The 18,225-nt window shown below is 47.5% G+C and overlaps 1 protein-coding gene across 3 annotated transcripts in view; it reads right to left on the bottom strand.

Annotated features, from left to right (window-relative positions):
* SLC4A5 (solute carrier family 4 member 5) overlaps positions 1 to 18,225 on the bottom strand; it is a 102,153-nt gene that overhangs the window by 49,197 nt on the left and 34,731 nt on the right. For all 3 annotated transcript variants that reach the window (XM_012807421.1, XM_003793385.1, XM_003793386.1), the window contains one exon: positions 13,717 to 13,846. In XM_012807421.1, coding sequence (XP_012662875.1) covers positions 13,717 to 13,846 — 130 coding nt within the window. The remainder of the gene's footprint in view (positions 1 to 13,716; positions 13,847 to 18,225) is intronic.

The following is an 18,225-nucleotide window of genomic DNA, read 5'->3' as shown; positions in this document are numbered from 1 at the left end:
GGGTCCAAGAATCTACATTTCTGATTAGCTCCCAGGTGTGCCGAAGCTGCTGGTCTGCCGATGACCCCTGAGTGTTGTGCAGAATGTCTTCTTTCCTCTCTGTTTTCCACTGCCCAGCGAGAGTGCCGCGTACTCCACAGAGCCTCTGCTGGTTACTCTGTGCATTTCTCCTATAACAAACATCTTGGGAGGGTGGTCCTTTAATTGAAGCACGCATCAGACCTAACTGGAGTGCTTGTGAAAACACAGATTGCTGGGCCCCATCCCTAGAGTTTCTGATTCAGTAGGTCTGGGGATAAGGAAGGGTTATTGGAGAATTTGAACCTTATAACTGGTTCCCAGATGGTGTGAGTGCTGGGTGCTACTATCCAGGGAACACACTTTTAGAACCACTATCTCGACACAGTGATTTTCAACTTGGTGGCATATGAGGATACCCTAGCTGTTTTTAGAATCTTCACGTCTAGGTCATATCCTAGACCAATTTGTGCCAGAATAACTGGCATGAATCCCAGGCAACTCTGTGCTATAGACTGTTCTAGGTAAAGTTCCTAATGTCCCAGGCTCAGAGTCTAAAATAACAGTCAATTGTAGTCAATCACATTTTCTGATTGTTTTGGCACATGACAAATGCCAAACAGACATAGAGCTTTTTTTGGAGACAGAGTCTAACTTTGTCACCCTCGGTAGAGAGCCACAGTGTCATAGTTCACAGCAATCTCAAATTCTTGGGCTCAAGCAATTCTCTTGCCTCAGCCTCTCAAGTATCTGGGACTACAGGTGCCTGCCACAATGCTGGCTATTTTTAGAGATGAGGTCTCTGGCTCAGGCTGGTCTCAAACCCGTGAGCTCAGGCAATCCACCTGCCTCAGCCTCCCAGAGTGCTAGGATTACAGATGTGAGTCACTGCGCCCGGCAGCCTGGCAGACATTGAACTTCTTGAAGACAAAGACCATGGCTTCCTCCCTGGTGTTCCCAGCCCAGATCAGTTCTGGTTAAATGATTGCTCCCTCCTGCTTGAGGGTAGCAAGAACTTACCGATCACTTTGGAGGAAGTCTGCTTGTAAAGAAGTGACTGGGGGAAAAGTGCCTAAAACCCACTTGATTTAATTATACTTTAAAATACTCAAAATTTTCTGCGCAATGATCATTATAGTCCAGCAAAATCGCCAACATACATGCAAAGATGCGCTAGGACTGAGCTGCCGCCCGATAGAAGTGCGCACCACCAGCTAGGCAGTCTTAGGACAGACCTGGAAGCAGTCTTGTAAAAAAGCCAGACAGGAATCAGATAAGTCTGAACCCAAGGTGGGCAAAGCAACATGTTAAAGGCCACCAGAGGGATGCAATAATCAAAAACTGGAAAACCATACAGTACAGATGATGCAGTTTTTGCAACAGTAACAACTGCAAGGGAAAAGTAAAGAAGGGGGCTGCAGATTAAACATGAGTTAAGAGCTCCTAAATGCAATGGGTGGACCAATTGTATTTTTAAAAACTATATGAGGTGATCTGGGAAATATGAATGCTGCCTAGATAATTTAATAAAATTAAAGAATTCATGTTATTTCTTTTTGCATTAAAGACATTAAAAAGAAAGAGGCCTTATCTGTTAGAGACACATCACAAATTATTTACAGATGGGACGATACAGTGTCTGAGACTTATGTCAACATGATCTAGTGTGTCTTGGGTAGCAGATGGGGGTAGAGGGATGAGACTGGCTGTGAGTCACCTGGTAACTGCCGAGGCTGGGTGAGGTTCAACTCACTACATTCTACTTTTCTATAAATTTGAATTTTCCATATAAAATGCTTACATATTTTCCAGAATGAATAAAAGAATGGGCTCTTTAAAAAGCTTCTGGTCAAACCCAGGTTTAAAAACTCGTGGACACCTGATAAAATGCGTAATCCTAAGTAACTTGACGCAAAGTGACCGTTTTACCACTGTTGGCTTCAAAAAGTGGGGAATTAGAGTTGGAAAAGCAGGTCAACTGGAAAGACAATCTCCACATTGGAAAAGAACTTTTAGGGATTTTGCCCAGGCCTGGGTGGTGGCATAGTCTCCTGCCTTTGTTTGTGCCAGGGGTGGGTGGCAGGTGCCCTCGTTCTAGCTGGGATGGAGCAGAGTGGGAACTCAAAATGTCACATGTCACAGAAAGCAGCTCTCTGTCACACAGAGGCGCTAGCACTGAGGCCTTTCCCATGGCCATTACTTGGTCAGGGATGTGATTGGAGGACATTGCTGCTGAATTAATAGCATAAGCAGGAGAATGTGTCACAGGCTCGTTACCAGGCAGAGCCCAAGCTTCCAACCCTTGCACACAGGGTGAGAAGAGGAGGCTCACCTTCACGGAGAACCTGGAAAGGACTGGAAACCCAGAGAACTGAATTCTAATTCCCTCCTCAGGCAAAGACTTAATGACCCCCCCCCCATTGATTCCACCATAATTAGAGTAGACATCAGCGGTCCTCAACCTTGGCTGTATTAGGACAATCAGGGAGCTTTTTATGGATTCCCAAATGCAGCCTGAACCTCAGACCAATTATCTCACACTCTCAGGACACTGAGGATCAGCCATCAAAGTATTTTCTAAAAGGAAGACATAGATCTTTGAGAAGACAAAACAACAAGCTAGCCATTATGTGCAGTTAGATAAGAGTAAAATCTGGAGCATGTGTATAAACATTGTGATCTAAGAGAAGCTCCTTTTTTAATTAATGTGCCCTCTCCCCCGTCCAGCTTCTTTCTTTCTATACTTATTTTGAATATCGTTATTATTATATTATGCCCTGGTTAGTTTGTTGCCTCCAAAAAAAAAATTCCCCTTAAGACTTCATAATTTTAAAGATTTTTGAAAAATTTAATCTCCCATAGAATGCAATCTTTAATGTTGATGCTTTGTTGCCATTTGGTTTAAGAACTATATGTGTGACCAGGTGTGGTGGGTCATGCTTGTAATCCCAGCACTTGGGAGGTAGAAGAATCTCTTGAGGCCAGGAGTTCAAGACCTGCCTGAACAACATAGCAAGATCCTGTCCCTAAAAAAAAAAAAAAAAAAAAAAATACAAAACTTAGCAGGATGTAGCAGCATGCACCTATAGTCCCAGCTACTTGGGAGGCTCAAGCAGGGGAATTGCTTGAGCCCAGGAGATTAAGGTTGCAGTAACCTATGATGATGCCATTGCACTCTAACTTGGGCAGCAGAGTGAGACCTTTCTCAATGTTTCAAAAAAAAAAAAAAAATTATATTTGTGTGAATTTGTTTCTTTTTTTTTTTTTTTTTTGAGACAGAGCCTCAAGCTGTCCCCCTGGGCAGAGTGCCATGGCATTACAGCTCACAGCAACCTCCTACTCCTGGGCTCAAGCGAGTCTCCTGCCTCCGCCTCCCAAGTAGCTGGGACCACAGGCACCCGCCACAACGCCCGGCTATTTTTGGTTGCTGCCGTCGTTGTTTGGCAGGTCCGGGCTGGGGATTCAAACCCGCCACCTTAGGTGTACGTGGCTGGCGCCTTAGCCAGTTGAGCGATAGGCGCCGAGCCGTGAATTTGTTTCTTACATGAAGTTAAATTTACTGTCGGTGTGGCCTCACTGCCCCTACTCTGTAACTCTCCCATCCCACCCCATCACCCAAAAGCTTGGCTTCTATGTATGGTTACCATGGGTTGACATGTTCGGGCTTTCTGCCTAACATTGGTTTGATATAAATTTGTGACTCTCACAGACTCATTTCTTAAAAGTAACATGAGCTTTTCTCCATTATCCAGCAACACATATATGTAGAAATTTAGAAGCTTCCATGAGTGGCTGATGAATACCAGAAAGGTCTCAAGAATCTTTCTTGGGGTACCCACCCCATTTCAGATTCAGAAATTTGTCTTTTGAGTGTCCCAGAGATGATTAGGTCCAGGGATGATGACAAATACTAACCAAGTTCACCAGGGCTGATGTATAAACCCAAAGGCCAACTTATTTAATTTATAATGAGATTTACATAGTTACAGGGGTTACTTGTATCCTCTGGCCCTGGCATTGTCTTCATATAGGTAGACACACAGGGTAAGCCAAATGAGCGTCAGAAACTTGTTGAATATATTAAAAGAATCAGAATGAGACACATTAACTAAGTGACTTAAATGTTCAATAGACTCAGGACAAGATGTCTAGAATCCTTCATCTCTGCTGATGAGATATGCCTGGGACAGGACTGGGCCCTGACAAGTGGGGCCCTGAGTCTGAGATTGTTCTGGAATGAACCCTAGTATTTTCCATGGCTGACTAACTCACTGTGATTGCAAATGTTTCCTTTTGCTGGTCTAGGGGTCTCTGCTGAGGACCTTTGAGGACCCAGTGCAGTTTGGAGAACTGCTTCCTCCCAGTAGATTCACTGCAGTGGTGCAGTGGTGGGGCTGGGGCCGAGGCATGACATGCCAGGGAGCTGTGGTGAATGGAGTGGGGGTGGCTCCTGCTCCCAAGCTCATGAGCTTGGTGAAGGGTCCACCCTGCTACACATTGTGTCCTTGTTCAGGGGGGAGGGGGAGATGCCACTAGGTGAATGCCATCAGACAAAGCTGCTGGTAAATTCTGAATGGGCTCCTTCAGGAAAAGGTTTCTGGAGCCAAAACCTCTCTGAGGGCCACTTGTCTTTGTGTCTAGAAGGTCTTTGTAATTACCCCATGGGGACTGTCATTTACAGACCTGTCTCTCTCGGTCTGTTGGTGCCTCTCTTCATCTCTCTCTTCCACCTCTGCTATTCAGGGTGTACTTTAAAGGCCACCTTCCCCATGACAATGCCCCCGCCCCCAGGGGCCCAGGCTGAGGAAATTTTTTCTTCCTCTGATTCTAATTGCGCTGTGTATCATTTATCACGTAGCACTTACTCATGACGACAATAGCTAAAGCTTACTGAGCACTTTCTATGTGCCAGGCACCATGCTAAGCATTTACCATGTATTATCTCATTTAATCCTCAAATCTATCCCACGAGGTAGGTCTGTGACTATTCTAATTATACAGGTGACTAGACTGAGACCCTTAGAGGATAAAGAACCTGCCCAAGGTCAGAGAGTTTATCACAGTCAGGGCTGAGGGCCCGTCTTTTGACTCTAGAACCTGTGTTCTCACTAGTTTGTACACAATACCCTGGGTCTTAGTTATCTGTTATCTGAGTACATGCCTGCCTTCTACCCTAGATCAGGGTCTGAAAATCATGCCCATGGGCTATGAGAGCTCCACAGCCCTGTTTTATGTAGCTGGCTAGCTAAGAATGGTTTTTACATATTTCAAAGGTTGTAAAAAAGAAGAATGAGGAGGAAGAGGAAAGGGAAAAAGAAAGGAGAAGAGATCATTTGGAAGGAAAAAGCCTAAAATACCTTCTATCTGGCCCTTAACAGAAGAAGTCAGCTGACACCTATACTAGACCATAAGCACTTTGAAAAAGGAGTCATATCTCACTCATTTTAATTCTCCTGCAGGACCTAAGACAACAGCATCTCAACTGTATTTTTATTGTTTTTTGAGACAGAGTCTCACTCATTTGCCCTGGCCAGAGTGCCATGATGTCATGGCTCACAGCAATCTCAAATTCCCGGGCTCAAGCAACCTTCTTGTCTCAGCCTCTTGAGTAGCTGGGATTACAGGCATGTACTATCACACCCAGCTACTTTTTCTTTTCTTTTCTTTTTATTTTTCGTAGAGATAGGAGTCTCCATCCCTGCTCAGGCTGGTCTCCAGCTCCACACCTCAAGTGATCTACCGATAGGTCGATAAGGCAACTTTCCAGAGTTCTCCTAGACCCACAGGTAGGTTAGAGCGTCCACCTTTCCACTCCCCTGGGACTCATGTGGTGCTGCAGTGACACCAGATCTTTCTGTATGAATGGAGGATGAGTTTGCAAAACTCCACCAGCTGTACTCTTGTGGACAGCCTGGAATATCCTGAAAGTTCTGGTTCATTTTAGAGGACTGATTATGTTAAGTGCTATCTTCATTACTACAGATGTGTTGAAAGGCGATTGGGGGTATCTGCTCTGCCTGCTATCGATGGGGAAAGCTCCCAGGACATGGCCAGACCTCTCCACGCCTCCCCATAACTCTGATGTGGATCTCAGTCAAAGTTGGGCAGATAAGATTCTCTCTGAAGAACTGAAACTGGGATTGAGGGACAGCCATCCACTGTGGAATGGTCCCCTGAGTAGAATAGATGGAGGCTGAGGGTCGCCCACAGGCAGCAACAAACAGAAACAGTTGCAGAAGAGTAAAGAAGATGCCTTGTGAAAAGTGGAGACCTGGAGGTAGCAAAAGAGGAAGGCTGTCTTCCCAGGTCAGCCCCTGGGTACCATGATGTCCCCCAGTGTTCTGACAATACTCCCTCTTTTTGTAGGAATTAGCTTAAGTGAGTTTCTGTTACTTGTAGCCTGGAATTTCCTAGTGATGACAGTGGCATTTTTTCCCCCTTGGGCATCACAAACAGTCCCTGACAACCCACTCGGGATTAGACTAAGGGAGCAGAGCTGGGCGTACCAGATGAGGACACCTGACTCTGGCATTAGTACTGTTGCCAAAGGATTGCTGGGGAGGGGGTTGCTCCTTTGGCATTCCCGGAGCCTGGCAGCTCTGATCCCAGCAAGACAGCAGACATAGCTGATAAAATCAGGCTGTAGGCCTTGTTTTGATTCTAAGTTGCAAACCAATAGCAAAGAGATTGTTTTTGAGATAGTAAGAAAAATTAGAACTGAGACTGGACATCTGATCATATTAAGGATTTTTCCTCAATTTTGTTAGGAGATATAATGGTATTATGGTTGTATTTACAAATGAAGTCTAATTTGTAATTTCATAAAGATGTGTATGGAAATGTTTACATTTTACTGCAGCAAAAGCAAACAACAAGAACAAAAATCCCTAAAAGTTAAATACTCATCATTGATGAAGCAATGGGTACCTGAGAGTTCATTACACTATTCTCTCTACTTTTTGCGTTTGCAGTTTTCCATAATAAAAAGTTTAAATATATTTTTTAAACTTTATATTGGAGATATATATACATTATATATATGTAGGTAAATCAAGTAGGGATCTCAGCATGATGGTGGGGTTACTTCCCTCCTGACCACTGCAATGGCATAAGCTGCCCAGGCTTTTGTTGGGGGAGGTGTTCATTCCTGCTGACCACCTTCCAAGGGGCCTATGAGCTGCCACTAGGTCCTGTCACGTACGGGAGGAGCTCCTTGAATGATCTAGTCCCTTCCATCTCTTTCCTTCCCATCATACTCACTGGCCAACTAATCTCATCTTATTATCCTGGGTCAACATGTGATGTCCTTGCATCACTGCCTGTCTGTCGGATGGGTATGGACCAATGTTCCCCTAAGCTGACCATAGGACCTTTGATGACCTCTCATGCATCCTGGCCCCAGGCTGTGCGAACACTAGGTTGTTCTAAGTCCCTGGGGGACAAACCCCCTAGCAAAGCCCCCATCTTGTGAAAAGGCAGCTAGCAGGTGAGCATGCTGGCTGGAACTCAGGCCTTGGAGAACCTTGCCTTTTTTTTTTTTTTACCTGGGACTGGATTCAGGTTCATATAAAAATCACTTTTTCCTGCCTGCCCAGCATATACCTCAAAAATCAGTGTTTGACTAGTGCAAGTTAGATCATGGATATAGAAGCAACCTGAGAATGGCAAATAGTATAACTATTCAGACCAGTAGATCAACAGAAGATGGAACTTGAAAACATCCCTCCATGCATGACTCCATTACAATAAAACCAGACATCCATGGCCACTGGCTTGGAGCTGCTTACCTGGCTCAGGTGAACCAGCAATCCACAGCTGCTGCAGTCAGCTCTGCCACCCCACCTCTCTCCTGGAGACCAGCCTGGAATTCCCTCAACCTCTGCTAGGAGCCCCTCAGCCTACACCCAGCCAGGGCCTACTCAAGCCAGCAGCCTCCCTCAGCTTCTCACCCCTTTAAACTACTGTCTTTCTTCTGGCTCCTTCTTGCCCACATTCAATATACTCAGATCTCTCTCATCCTCAAAAAACAAAGGACCTCTCTTGACTCCATGGGCCCTGTGTTGAGACTCCTTTAACCCCTGCCCTTAGTGGACAAGTGGACAAGCGGCTTGGCAGAACCGTCCAGGTGAACTCATTTTCCTTCCTTCTTCCTTCCTTCCTTTCTTCCTTCCCTCCTTCCCCTCTTCCTTCTTTGACAGAGTCTTACTCTATTGCCCCAGGCTGGAGTTCAGTGGCATCAGCCTAGCTCACAGCAACCTCAAATTCCTGGTCTCAAGTGACCCTCCTGCCCGAGCCTCCTGAGTAGCTGGGTCTATAGGCACCCCCCACAGTACCTGGCTGATTTTTCCATTTTTAGTAGAGAGGGGGTCTCATTTTTGCTTAGTCTGGTCTTGAACTTCTAAGCTCAAGTGATCCTCCCACCTCAGCCTCCCAGGTTGCTAGGATTATAGGTATGAGCCACCACGCCCAGCCGGAACCCACCTTTTTTTTTTTTTACTACTACACAGGTTTTTTTTTTTTAATTAATAAAATGTATGAAAAAAAAGAAAAGTGCCTGGAACATAGCTTGATGAACCAATACAGAGGAGGCTATTTTCCCTTTTATACAAGAATTCTTAATGCCCAGGTAAGATTTCTCAACCTCTCAAATATCAGGAAAATGAATAATAAAACCAATTAAGTCACAAGTCAGTGTAATGACAAACATTAAAAAGCCTCAAATCCCGAGTGTGGCAGCAGGAGCGGGTGGGGACCCTGACCCCAGGGGTTGCTGAGACAACATTTGGAAAGCTCTTGGGCTTCCAAGAGCAGCCTTCACTCCTAGTTAACAGAGACATTCAGTCAACCCAATAACCAGGTGCGGACATTCATAACAGGGTGACCTGTGATGGCCCAGAGCTAAGGCAGCAAATGTACCCCTCCAGCAGGTGGGGTAAAGGGCAGTGCATTCCACCAGCAGAAGGTAACCAGTCACTGTCCCAGGCCTTCTGGCCCCTGAGATCTTCAGGGCTTTGCAGATACAGCTCCCTACAAATCCAGTAGTGACCAGAGCCTGAGTCTTTGTTATCCACAAAATCATCCCCCTCTTAGTGCCCACATGTGGTGATGGAGACTGAGGAGACCTGGGGGGGATCTTGGAATGAGAGGAGCTCAGAGATATCAGATAATATTGGAATGTCTGCTGAGAAATCACAGGCATAAGGGCTCTGGGACCACAGTGGGCCTGGGGCTGGGGCTGGGACAGTGCCTGAGAATGAGCCTGGGTCTGCAGTTGGGCCTGGACCTGACAATGAGCCTAGGAATGGATCTGAGGTTGGACCTGGACCTGGGCATGGTCTTGGACCTGGGAATGGGCCTGAGCTTCAGCATCAGCTTGGGCCCAGGCATGGGGCCTGGAGCAGCAGGGACACCCTCCTGGGTGCTGTACCCTGGTTGCCCCCAGGCCTAACGGAGGCTGCAGTTGGTGGTGAGAACCTACCTTCTTATTTGTGACTCTTCTTGACCCATACCGTCTGGCCTCTGACCCCACCTACCCGAGATGGTAAGTGGCCATCCTGGGAATACTCTTCAGTTCTGGGTACTCCTTCCCTCCTGGATGTCTCTCCCCTAGATTCCAGGATGAAGCCCTCCTAGCTTCCTGCTTGCTCCTCCACAGTCTTCCTCTCCTCATCCCTTAAATCAGGGGTCCTCAAACTTTTTAAACAGGGGGCCATGTCACTGTCCTTCAGACCATTGGAGGGCTGGACTGCGGGCCCTGGGATGAGTCGGCTGCTAAGCAGGACAGGCAGCAGTGGCAAAAACACCCAGCAGGCCGGATAAATGTCCTAGGTGGGCCGCATGTGGCCTGCATGCTGTAGTTTGAGGATGCCTGCCTTAAATGTTGGCACTACTGGGGGCTCTGTTCTGGATGCTCTCACTTCACAGACCCCCAGGGGCAAGTACACCCTTTTCTGTGGGCGTATTTCCATGGAGCTGCTGATGCCTCACACAATCTAGGCTGCTCTACTGAACTCCAGACCTCTATGGCCACATGGTGGCCTTCTGGAAGTGTCCACGTGAAGTTTCCTCAAATAGAACCTGTCCTAAATGAAACTCATCTTCAACTATCTCTAAAACAAAACAAAAAACACCGACACAGCATGACCTTACGACTCCTTTTGTGTTTCCTACGCTGCTACCACAAGGTACCCACATCTCCCCCATGTGCCTCTGTCATCAATTCCTGTCAATTCTAACTTTTTAAATTTTGTCTCAAATCCACCCCCTCTCTAGCCTCACTGCCTTCATCTCTGTCCTGGACCAGCCTCCTCACTGGCCGAGTCCTACCTCCTTTCTCCATTCTCCACACTAAAGCCAGCGGATCCCTCAGTGTGTACATGATCCTATCCCTTTTGCACCCAAGACCCCACAGTGGCCCTGCGACACTCTTAGCACCAAACTTCACAACGCACCTGCCTAGGACCTGCACAGTTGGCCCTGCCACTCCCTGCCCCTTACTACAGAACAGCCACAGGGCCCTTCTACCTGTGCCTCTGTGCCTGTCTGCTCTGCTCCAGGGGCCTTTTCCGCCTTCCCTACCCTCTCCTGGTTGGCTCTGACCAACCCTCCAGGCCTCTAAGTGAATGCCTCTTCCTCCTAGAAGCCTCCCGGGACCTTCTTGTCTAGGTTGGATGCACCTTTGCTTTCACAGCACCTCCACTACCTAATGCCTACTCGTCTGGGATGCAGGGCCAGCATCTGCCATGTTCCACTTCCGTAGCTCTGGCACCCAGCCCAGGGCTTGCAGAAAGTAAACGCTCAGAGAAAATTAGTTGACTTTGGCACAGGGCTCTCTCAGCTTCCTACTCTGCTTTACACATAGTGTGGGCAGCCGTGGCCTCACTGGAAGGTTAATTCCAGGCAGGTGGTGAGAACAGGGCTGGAAACGCAGTCTGCCCAACTCTTAAGAGGGGAAATGATGCTGGATCTACACAAGATCTCAGACAGAAGCGGTTTCAGGGTTAGTGAGAAAGGATCCCTGCCTACGTGTGGAGGCTTTTGAAAATGTACTGATCTGGATTGACCCCACAAGCTGACCCAGTTCTCTTGCCCTTTCCTGGTTGTCACAGGAATGTTCCCAGAGCGTATGTGTCTCATAAGAACCTTCTGGCAAGTTCACGTTTTTGGTCTGTTCAGAGTTGAGATCAGAGGCTGCTTGGATTCAGAATCTGCTTTCAGAGCTCTTGGAAGGAACTAAGCTCTGGTTATTTCTGAGTAATCCTAAAGGGCCCTCCACACTTGGGTGGGTTCCAACCCAGGCCAGTCCCCTTCCTGCTCTGCATTCAAGCAGAGGTGGGCATGAAAGAAGAGGGAATTCTGGGTAAATTGTTTGCTCACAGTGGGAGAGGTCACCCCCCACCCCACCTGATCCAGCTCTCCCTTCAGGCAAGGTCATTATTAGCAAACAGCTAGCTGCATTTCCCTCATGGGAATGCTAAAGAGACAGAGTTAATAAAAATCTATCTTATTAACAGCCTGACCTACCAGCATTGATCACATTAGAAGTGACATGGCACACACAGTCCCCATTATGTGCACGGGGCAAGGCTCAGCAGAGCTCAAAAAGCCACTTAAATCCGTCCAGGAGTGACTCCTCCAAAGGCCTGAAACATCCCCCAAACTAATAACCCCCGACAAAGCACAGCCAGGGAAAATTCCTTGAGGATTTGAGATTTTCACTCTGTTAATCTCCTAACTCCAAGAAGCGAATGCTCCCTGCAGCAAATTAAATACTTTATTAAAGGGTCCCTTCCCCCATTCTCTAAGACGGGTAACTCTCCCTCTGGCCTGGCATCCAGACTCAACCACCTGCACACTGTCACCCTCAGCAAACTATCTGCTCCTATCTATACAGGGATATCTCAGGGCCACTATGCAACTTGAGGAGTAAGGCCTGAGAATTACTTAGTGCGGTAGGGATTCTAAGAACCAGCTGATAGGAAGAGGCTCAGTGGCTTCCGCTGGGCCCCGCTGGGTGGGGATGTGTTCCTCCCTGAGGCCTACAGGGGTTTGCTAGTTCACCAACAGCCTTTCTTCCAGGTACCCCTGCAGGAAGATGGAGATGCGCCAACCTCTTGCTTCTGACTCCGTACAGCAACTGCCCAGGCGAGTGAGGGAAGAGGGAGGGGGAGAGCTCAGGCCATGGTTGGGGGTGGCTCTGGGTGTCATGGGGCTCCTCCCAGAGAGCCAGTCCTGGGAACATCTGGGGATTAGTCTGTACATTCTCAAATGGTGCACCCAGGACCCCAAGGAGGAGAAAACTAGTTTTTGAAGGAGTGAAAACATTTTAAATATTACACTGGCTTGTGGCACTCTAAGGCTCAACCTACCTGACATATCTTATTCCTTAGTATTTAATTTCTCTCATTAGAAAGAAACGAAATGACATTTTAATTTAATAAAGTTAAATTAGATTCTGTTTTTCTCCTGGGGGGAGAGGGACATAATGCACAAGAAAGGTGAGAGATATCAGTACAGCCTGTCTGCCAGACCTTCTCTATGTCCTTCCTGGGTCCCTCCTGAGGCCTCATCACGAGTCCTTCCTTCTTCTCTGGCTTTTGGAGGCACATGGCAGTGCTGACCTATCCAGGTCAGTTCAGAGGCCACCCTGTCCCAGAAATGCCTTGCCTTGACCCTTCCTTAGCTCTTGTGACTTCATGGTGAGGTTCCTCTCTAGCTGACTGGGTCTCTCTAATACTTTCTGCTGTCCCTACACTCTCTTTGAGTTCTCTTTGCTCTCCCTGCTTCCACCATAGCCTCTACTCTGCTCATCCAGCTCCAATTTCTGCCAACTCTTCTTCAGCAGCCCACTAGCTTTCTTCATCTGGGTTTCTCCTGCCACTCAGACTCAGTGTGCCTTTTACACATCCTCCTTCCTCCAGAAAGCCCTCTCTGCCCACCCCAGCCTGCTTGGTACTTTCCCTTCTACAGCTTTTAGCCTAAACCATTTGGCACCAAATTGCAATCAACAATACAATACAAACCCAGGTTTGAACTTCATGGATCTACTTACATGTGGGTATTTTTCAACCAAATGGGGGAATGCAGAACCCGTGCATATGGAGGGCTGACTGTCTGTATACAGTTCCATAGGGCAGACTTTAGTGCTTGAGTATGTGCAGATTTTGGTACTTGTGGGGGCTCCTGGAACCCATTCTCTACACATACCAAAGGTGATGACTGTGTATACTAGGCGTCCTCAAACTACGGCCCATGGGACACATGCGGCCCACCTAGGACATTTATCCAGCCCGCCAGGTATTTTTGCCTCTGCTGCCTGTCCTGCTTAGCAGCCACCTCATCCCAGGGCTTGCAGTCTCGCCCTCCAAGGGTCTGAGGGACAATGAACTGGCCCTGTTTAAAAAGTTTGAGGACCCCTGGTAGACACCCTTGTATATTGCCTCAGATCCCATGGATGACTATTCTGTCTTCCCCCTTGGATTTTAATTTCTGTGAGGATAAGAACAAAGTCATAAGGTTCCGTTTGCTCATTAGTGTTAAACACGATTCCAGACACCAAGAAAAGCAAGTTGGTGGGTCTCTGTGGACCAGGAAGCTCCCTAGGAGAACTCAAGGTGCAAAGTGGGATTCCCACCAGGAGGGCCGCCCAGCCTGGGCCCGGGAAGATTACAGAGGATATCTTCCCTGCCCCCGCCTCACCTGGCTGACTCCTTCCACTCCATCTGGTCCCCATCGTGCTGTAGAGTGTCCATCTCTGTGAAGAGGGTGGGGTTTGGCGCCTCATCTTCCTCCCCCAGGATGTCCTGGAGCTGCTCAGCAGCTGGAGACCCTGCAAAAGGAGGGCGGCAGCATCTACTGGGTGCCCCATGGAAGGCAGGAGGGCTACCATGAGGCCAGCAGAAACGGGGCAGTAGCAAGTGGGAGGGAAAAGTGTGTCCTAATTCAGTAAAGCTAAGCCCAGCTCCTGGGTGAAGCTGGGATCCCATAAGTGGGGGTCGGATATGGGAAAGATACTCTTTGAGATGAAAGAGATGAATGATAGTCTGCATACAGGGGCTTGTAGCTGGCAATGAAGGTTGGAAAATGGCCAGAGTTAGGGCAGCAGCAAGCACCGGGAACAGAATACAGAAGTGAGGTGAGAAACACTCTGACCCAACTTCAGCATAACCAGTCTGGAGGGATCCTTTTCCCCTCTGGGCCCCAAACCACCCAACTCCCAACGCTAGCCTTGGTCCAGTGTGCCACATGTACCCCACCTTCTTTCAGGGCATGGTGGTAGCTTATTTCCTCAGCTCCCAGCCTACTCTCCAACTGCCCACTAGAAGTCACTGGGTATGTCTCAGGCACCTCAGAGCTCGGGATCCCTTCCCCTAACATGCTTCTCCTGGGTTCATTCATTCATTCTTTCTTTCACTCAATATTTAATGCATGCCTACTATGTGCCAAGCATTGTTCTAGGTATTGGATAAAAAAGCTGTGAAGAAGATCTATGTGCCCTTGCTCTCTTGAGAGTATGTTCTAGTGACAGAGATAGACAATAGACAACTCCATAAACCACCATTTAATGTGATGATAAGTGCTCTGAAATAAAATGGCCAGGGGAGTGACAGTAGGTAGACAGCATGATCACGAAAGGCCGTGAGAAGAGGGGCAGACGAGAATGAGCTGCTTCTGCATGTCTGGAAGAAGCGTGTTCCAAGTGTTCCAGACTCCCCCTGTGGGGGAGGGGGAGGGGAATCTGTTGGTCAGTGTGGCTGAAGCATGGAGAGCAAGGGGCAGAGAGGGACGATGTGACTCAAAGTGGTAACCAATGAGGTGGCTAAAGGTGACACCTTGGAGTCACCTCCTCTCCCTCTGTCTCCTTTTCTTCCCTCCCCTCCTCCTCCATATTGAAAGTTTCCAAGAATATATTCCCTTTTCCTGAACCCCATGGCCTTGCCTGATCCGGTTTCTCGTCCACTATCTTTTGGGCCTCATCAAGTTTTCCTGTTCCTCCAGCCTCTTTTTCCTCAGTTTATCATTCTTTTCTGCCTTCACTTATTTCTCCATGGACCCCTCAGGGGTCAATAATTTCAGCTACTCTTTCTTTCATCACAGCCTTCCCTCTCTTTTCCCCTTGGTGTCCCAGTGAAACCAGCCAGGCAATGCCCAACAGGAATTCTCTGTGGGTGTGTCTGAGGGAGGCAGTGTGGAAGAGTGGTTTGGTGGTATCAGAGTGTACAATGGACTTCCAATCCAACTACATATGGGTGTGAATCTCAGGGTGGCTACTTCTTTATGAGTGAACTTAGTCTCTGTGAACAGGGTTGTTGGGAGGAACAAATCAGGTAGGGAGAATAAAACACCTGACACAGGACTTGAAATGTAACAGGGGCTTAATCCCCCCCCCCCACCGCCACCAAGCCCCACACCCAGGCTAGGAGCTGTGCCGTGGCAAACCAGCCAGCTGTGCAAGTAGAGGGTTTCTCCCCTCAGCAGGCTTCAAGTGTAGCTTCTACTCATCCTTGTCCCTGGCCTTCCCCCATGTCTCTCGAAGCAATTCTTAACCTTTGCTCCTCTCTTCAAGCTTCTTGAGCCATCTCCTACCTCACTCACAGGGAAAATAAAGGCCTCTAGGGCTGAAATCTATCAATGTCCTCTCCTCTAGTCCTTCAGTGTCCTCACCCTTGTTGCCATCCATCTTTGCACCAAAGGCGTCTCTTCTCTAGCCCAATCCCTTGTCCCATCCATCTGCTTCTGCCTCCTTCCCATCCTTAGTTCACCAACTAGAGTGATATTCAACTTCCTTCTTCCATGCTCTTTCTCTCAGCCTATAAACAGCTCTTCAGGTCTCCAAACACCCTTCTGTGACCCTACCTGGCTTCCAAGCTCTGCTGCTCCCCTTCTTCCTTCCTTTACCCACCTTCCTAATGGAGTGGCCTCCCCTCTACCTCTTCTGCCTCCTTGCCCAATCACTTCCTAACCTGCTGCAACTCATTCAGCCCCCACCATGCTAAGGATATTGACTAAGGCAGAGATTTCAAGCTGGCAGCTCAAAGATGAGTTGAATCCAGCCCTTACAGAATATAAATGTTTTTGAAATCATTGCTAAGATAAAGAAGTGTGATATTTCTTATAAAAACCCAGAGCTCTGACTTTTCTCAACAATTCCAATGCTCTGATCATTGTGCCTACATCCCTCCTTGGCAACAATCAACTAGAGCCAGTGGTGGTGCCTTCTATGGCATATGCTTTTTAGGTTGCCACAGTCTCCTCTAGTTCCTACTATTACCCTGCTAATCTTATCTATTGCTGCACACCCAAGTTCACAGCCCTCACCTTCACATCTCTCTTGTTATCTTAATGTCAAGCCAATAAGTTAATAAAATCAATCAAACCAACAGCACTGTGAAGCTGTAGGCTTGCTTATCTCTCTGGGACATCAGTGGTGCTGGCTGCTCCCTCAAAACTGAAATTTTCCTTTTGGCTTTCACAACATGGCACTTTCTTTTTTTTTTTTTTTTTTTTGAGACAGAGCCTCAAGCTGTCACCCTGGTGGCATCACAGCTCACAGTAACCTCCAACTCCTGGGCTCAAGCGAGTCTCCTGCCTCAGCCTCCCAAGTAGCTGGGACCACAGGTGCCCGCCACAATGCCTGGCTATTTTTTGGTTGCAGCTGTCATTGTTGTTTGGCGGGCCCAGGCTGGATTTGAACCTGCCACCTTAGGTGTATGTGGCTGGCGCCTTAGCCACTTGGGCCACAGGCGCCCAGCCAACATGGCACTTTCTTGATGTTTTCCTATCTTTCTGAAGAGTCCCTCTCTGTATCCCTCCCCAGCTCCTCTTGCCTGGCTAATACTTCAGGTTTGATCTTCCCTAGGATGTCTCCTTGGTCTCCTCCTCTCCTCCCTTTTCCACACTCTTCCTGAGCTAGCTCATGTTATTTGTGGTGTCACCCTGTAATGGGGTCACCCTCATGGCAATATACTCATGAGTCTTGGGCATTCCAGCTGCCAACTGGATTGCTCCCTCCGGGGGTTCTGCAGCCCTCTCAACTCAACCTCAGCACATTCCAAACAGCAATGCTGCTCTCCCCTGTTCTGACTAATAGCACCCTCTCTGCTCAGCCATCCAGACAAGAAATATCCTCACTCCTGAAGCTCCTTCTCTCTCACCATCCATGTCCAGCTGGCTGCCTCATGCTTCATTTGCTCCCTACACATTTTTTAGCTCTCTCCCTTATTCCACGCACCAAGCCGCGTCCTGGTTCAGGCTCTTACCATCTCCCACTTCTCCCTCTGCAGTGACTGCCTGCTGCTGCCCTGTCAGTCCCCACTCCCCATGTATGGTTTGAATTTGTAAGGTAATCTGAGTTGGAGTTGTTGCCTTCCCCCAGGAGGTGTCCATATGCCTCCTGCACATCGCATTGTTCCCCTTGGGTGGGAACCTGCTGAAACTTTCCCCCTCCTATCCCCTTGCTTTAAAGCATTTCAGACTTGTTCACATGGTAGACTCCTGGGAGTCACAGTGCTCTCTGGGGAGCACCATAAAATGTTGTTGGGCACATGAGTTACAAATTTTACTAGCAGGAAATGCTATTAATTTTTCTATGTGTGTAGCTCAGCGGACCTTGTTTATTTAAATGGGTTGTAGTTTTGAATTTTTCTATTGCTTTTAACTTATATCCCTTTTATAAGGGATTGTTGGCACTTGCTAGCAGACACTAATTTTTAAGAAAATTTTATAGAAGAAAAACCAATAATTGAGAATCTTACTTTTTCGTTAAATTGAGAAGACGACCGCTTGATTCCAAGGGACCATGCCAATTCCCTCTGGATCAGTGTTCAATAATTACTCTTTTAAAAATGCATATTTGCCAGCCTGGGCAACATAATAAGATCCCATTTCTACAAAATATTTTATAAATTAACCAAACATGGTGGCCTCACCTGTAGTCTCACCTACGCACTTGGGAGGCTGAAGCAAGAGGATTGTTTGAGTCCAGTAGTTAGAGGCTGTAATGAGCTATAACTGACCCACTGCACTCCAGCCTGGGTAACAGAGTAAGACCTTGTCTAAAAATAATAAAATAAAATAAAATAAAATAAAATGCAGATTTGATCTTTTTACTCTAGAGGTGAACAACTGTCAATAGCTCTCTACTTCCTAAAGCCTAGGATCAGTGACATGGCTCAAGACATCCCTTGGGACCTGGTCCTAACTCACCTT

Source organism: Otolemur garnettii, unplaced genomic scaffold (assembly GCF_000181295.1).
Source record: "Otolemur garnettii isolate 467f Iridium unplaced genomic scaffold, OtoGar3 scaffold00068, whole genome shotgun sequence".
NCBI classification, from domain to species: domain Eukaryota; kingdom Metazoa; phylum Chordata; class Mammalia; order Primates; family Galagidae; genus Otolemur; species Otolemur garnettii.
Note: the sequence above shows the minus strand (reverse complement) of the source record. Positions and strands in the feature narration are given on the sequence as shown.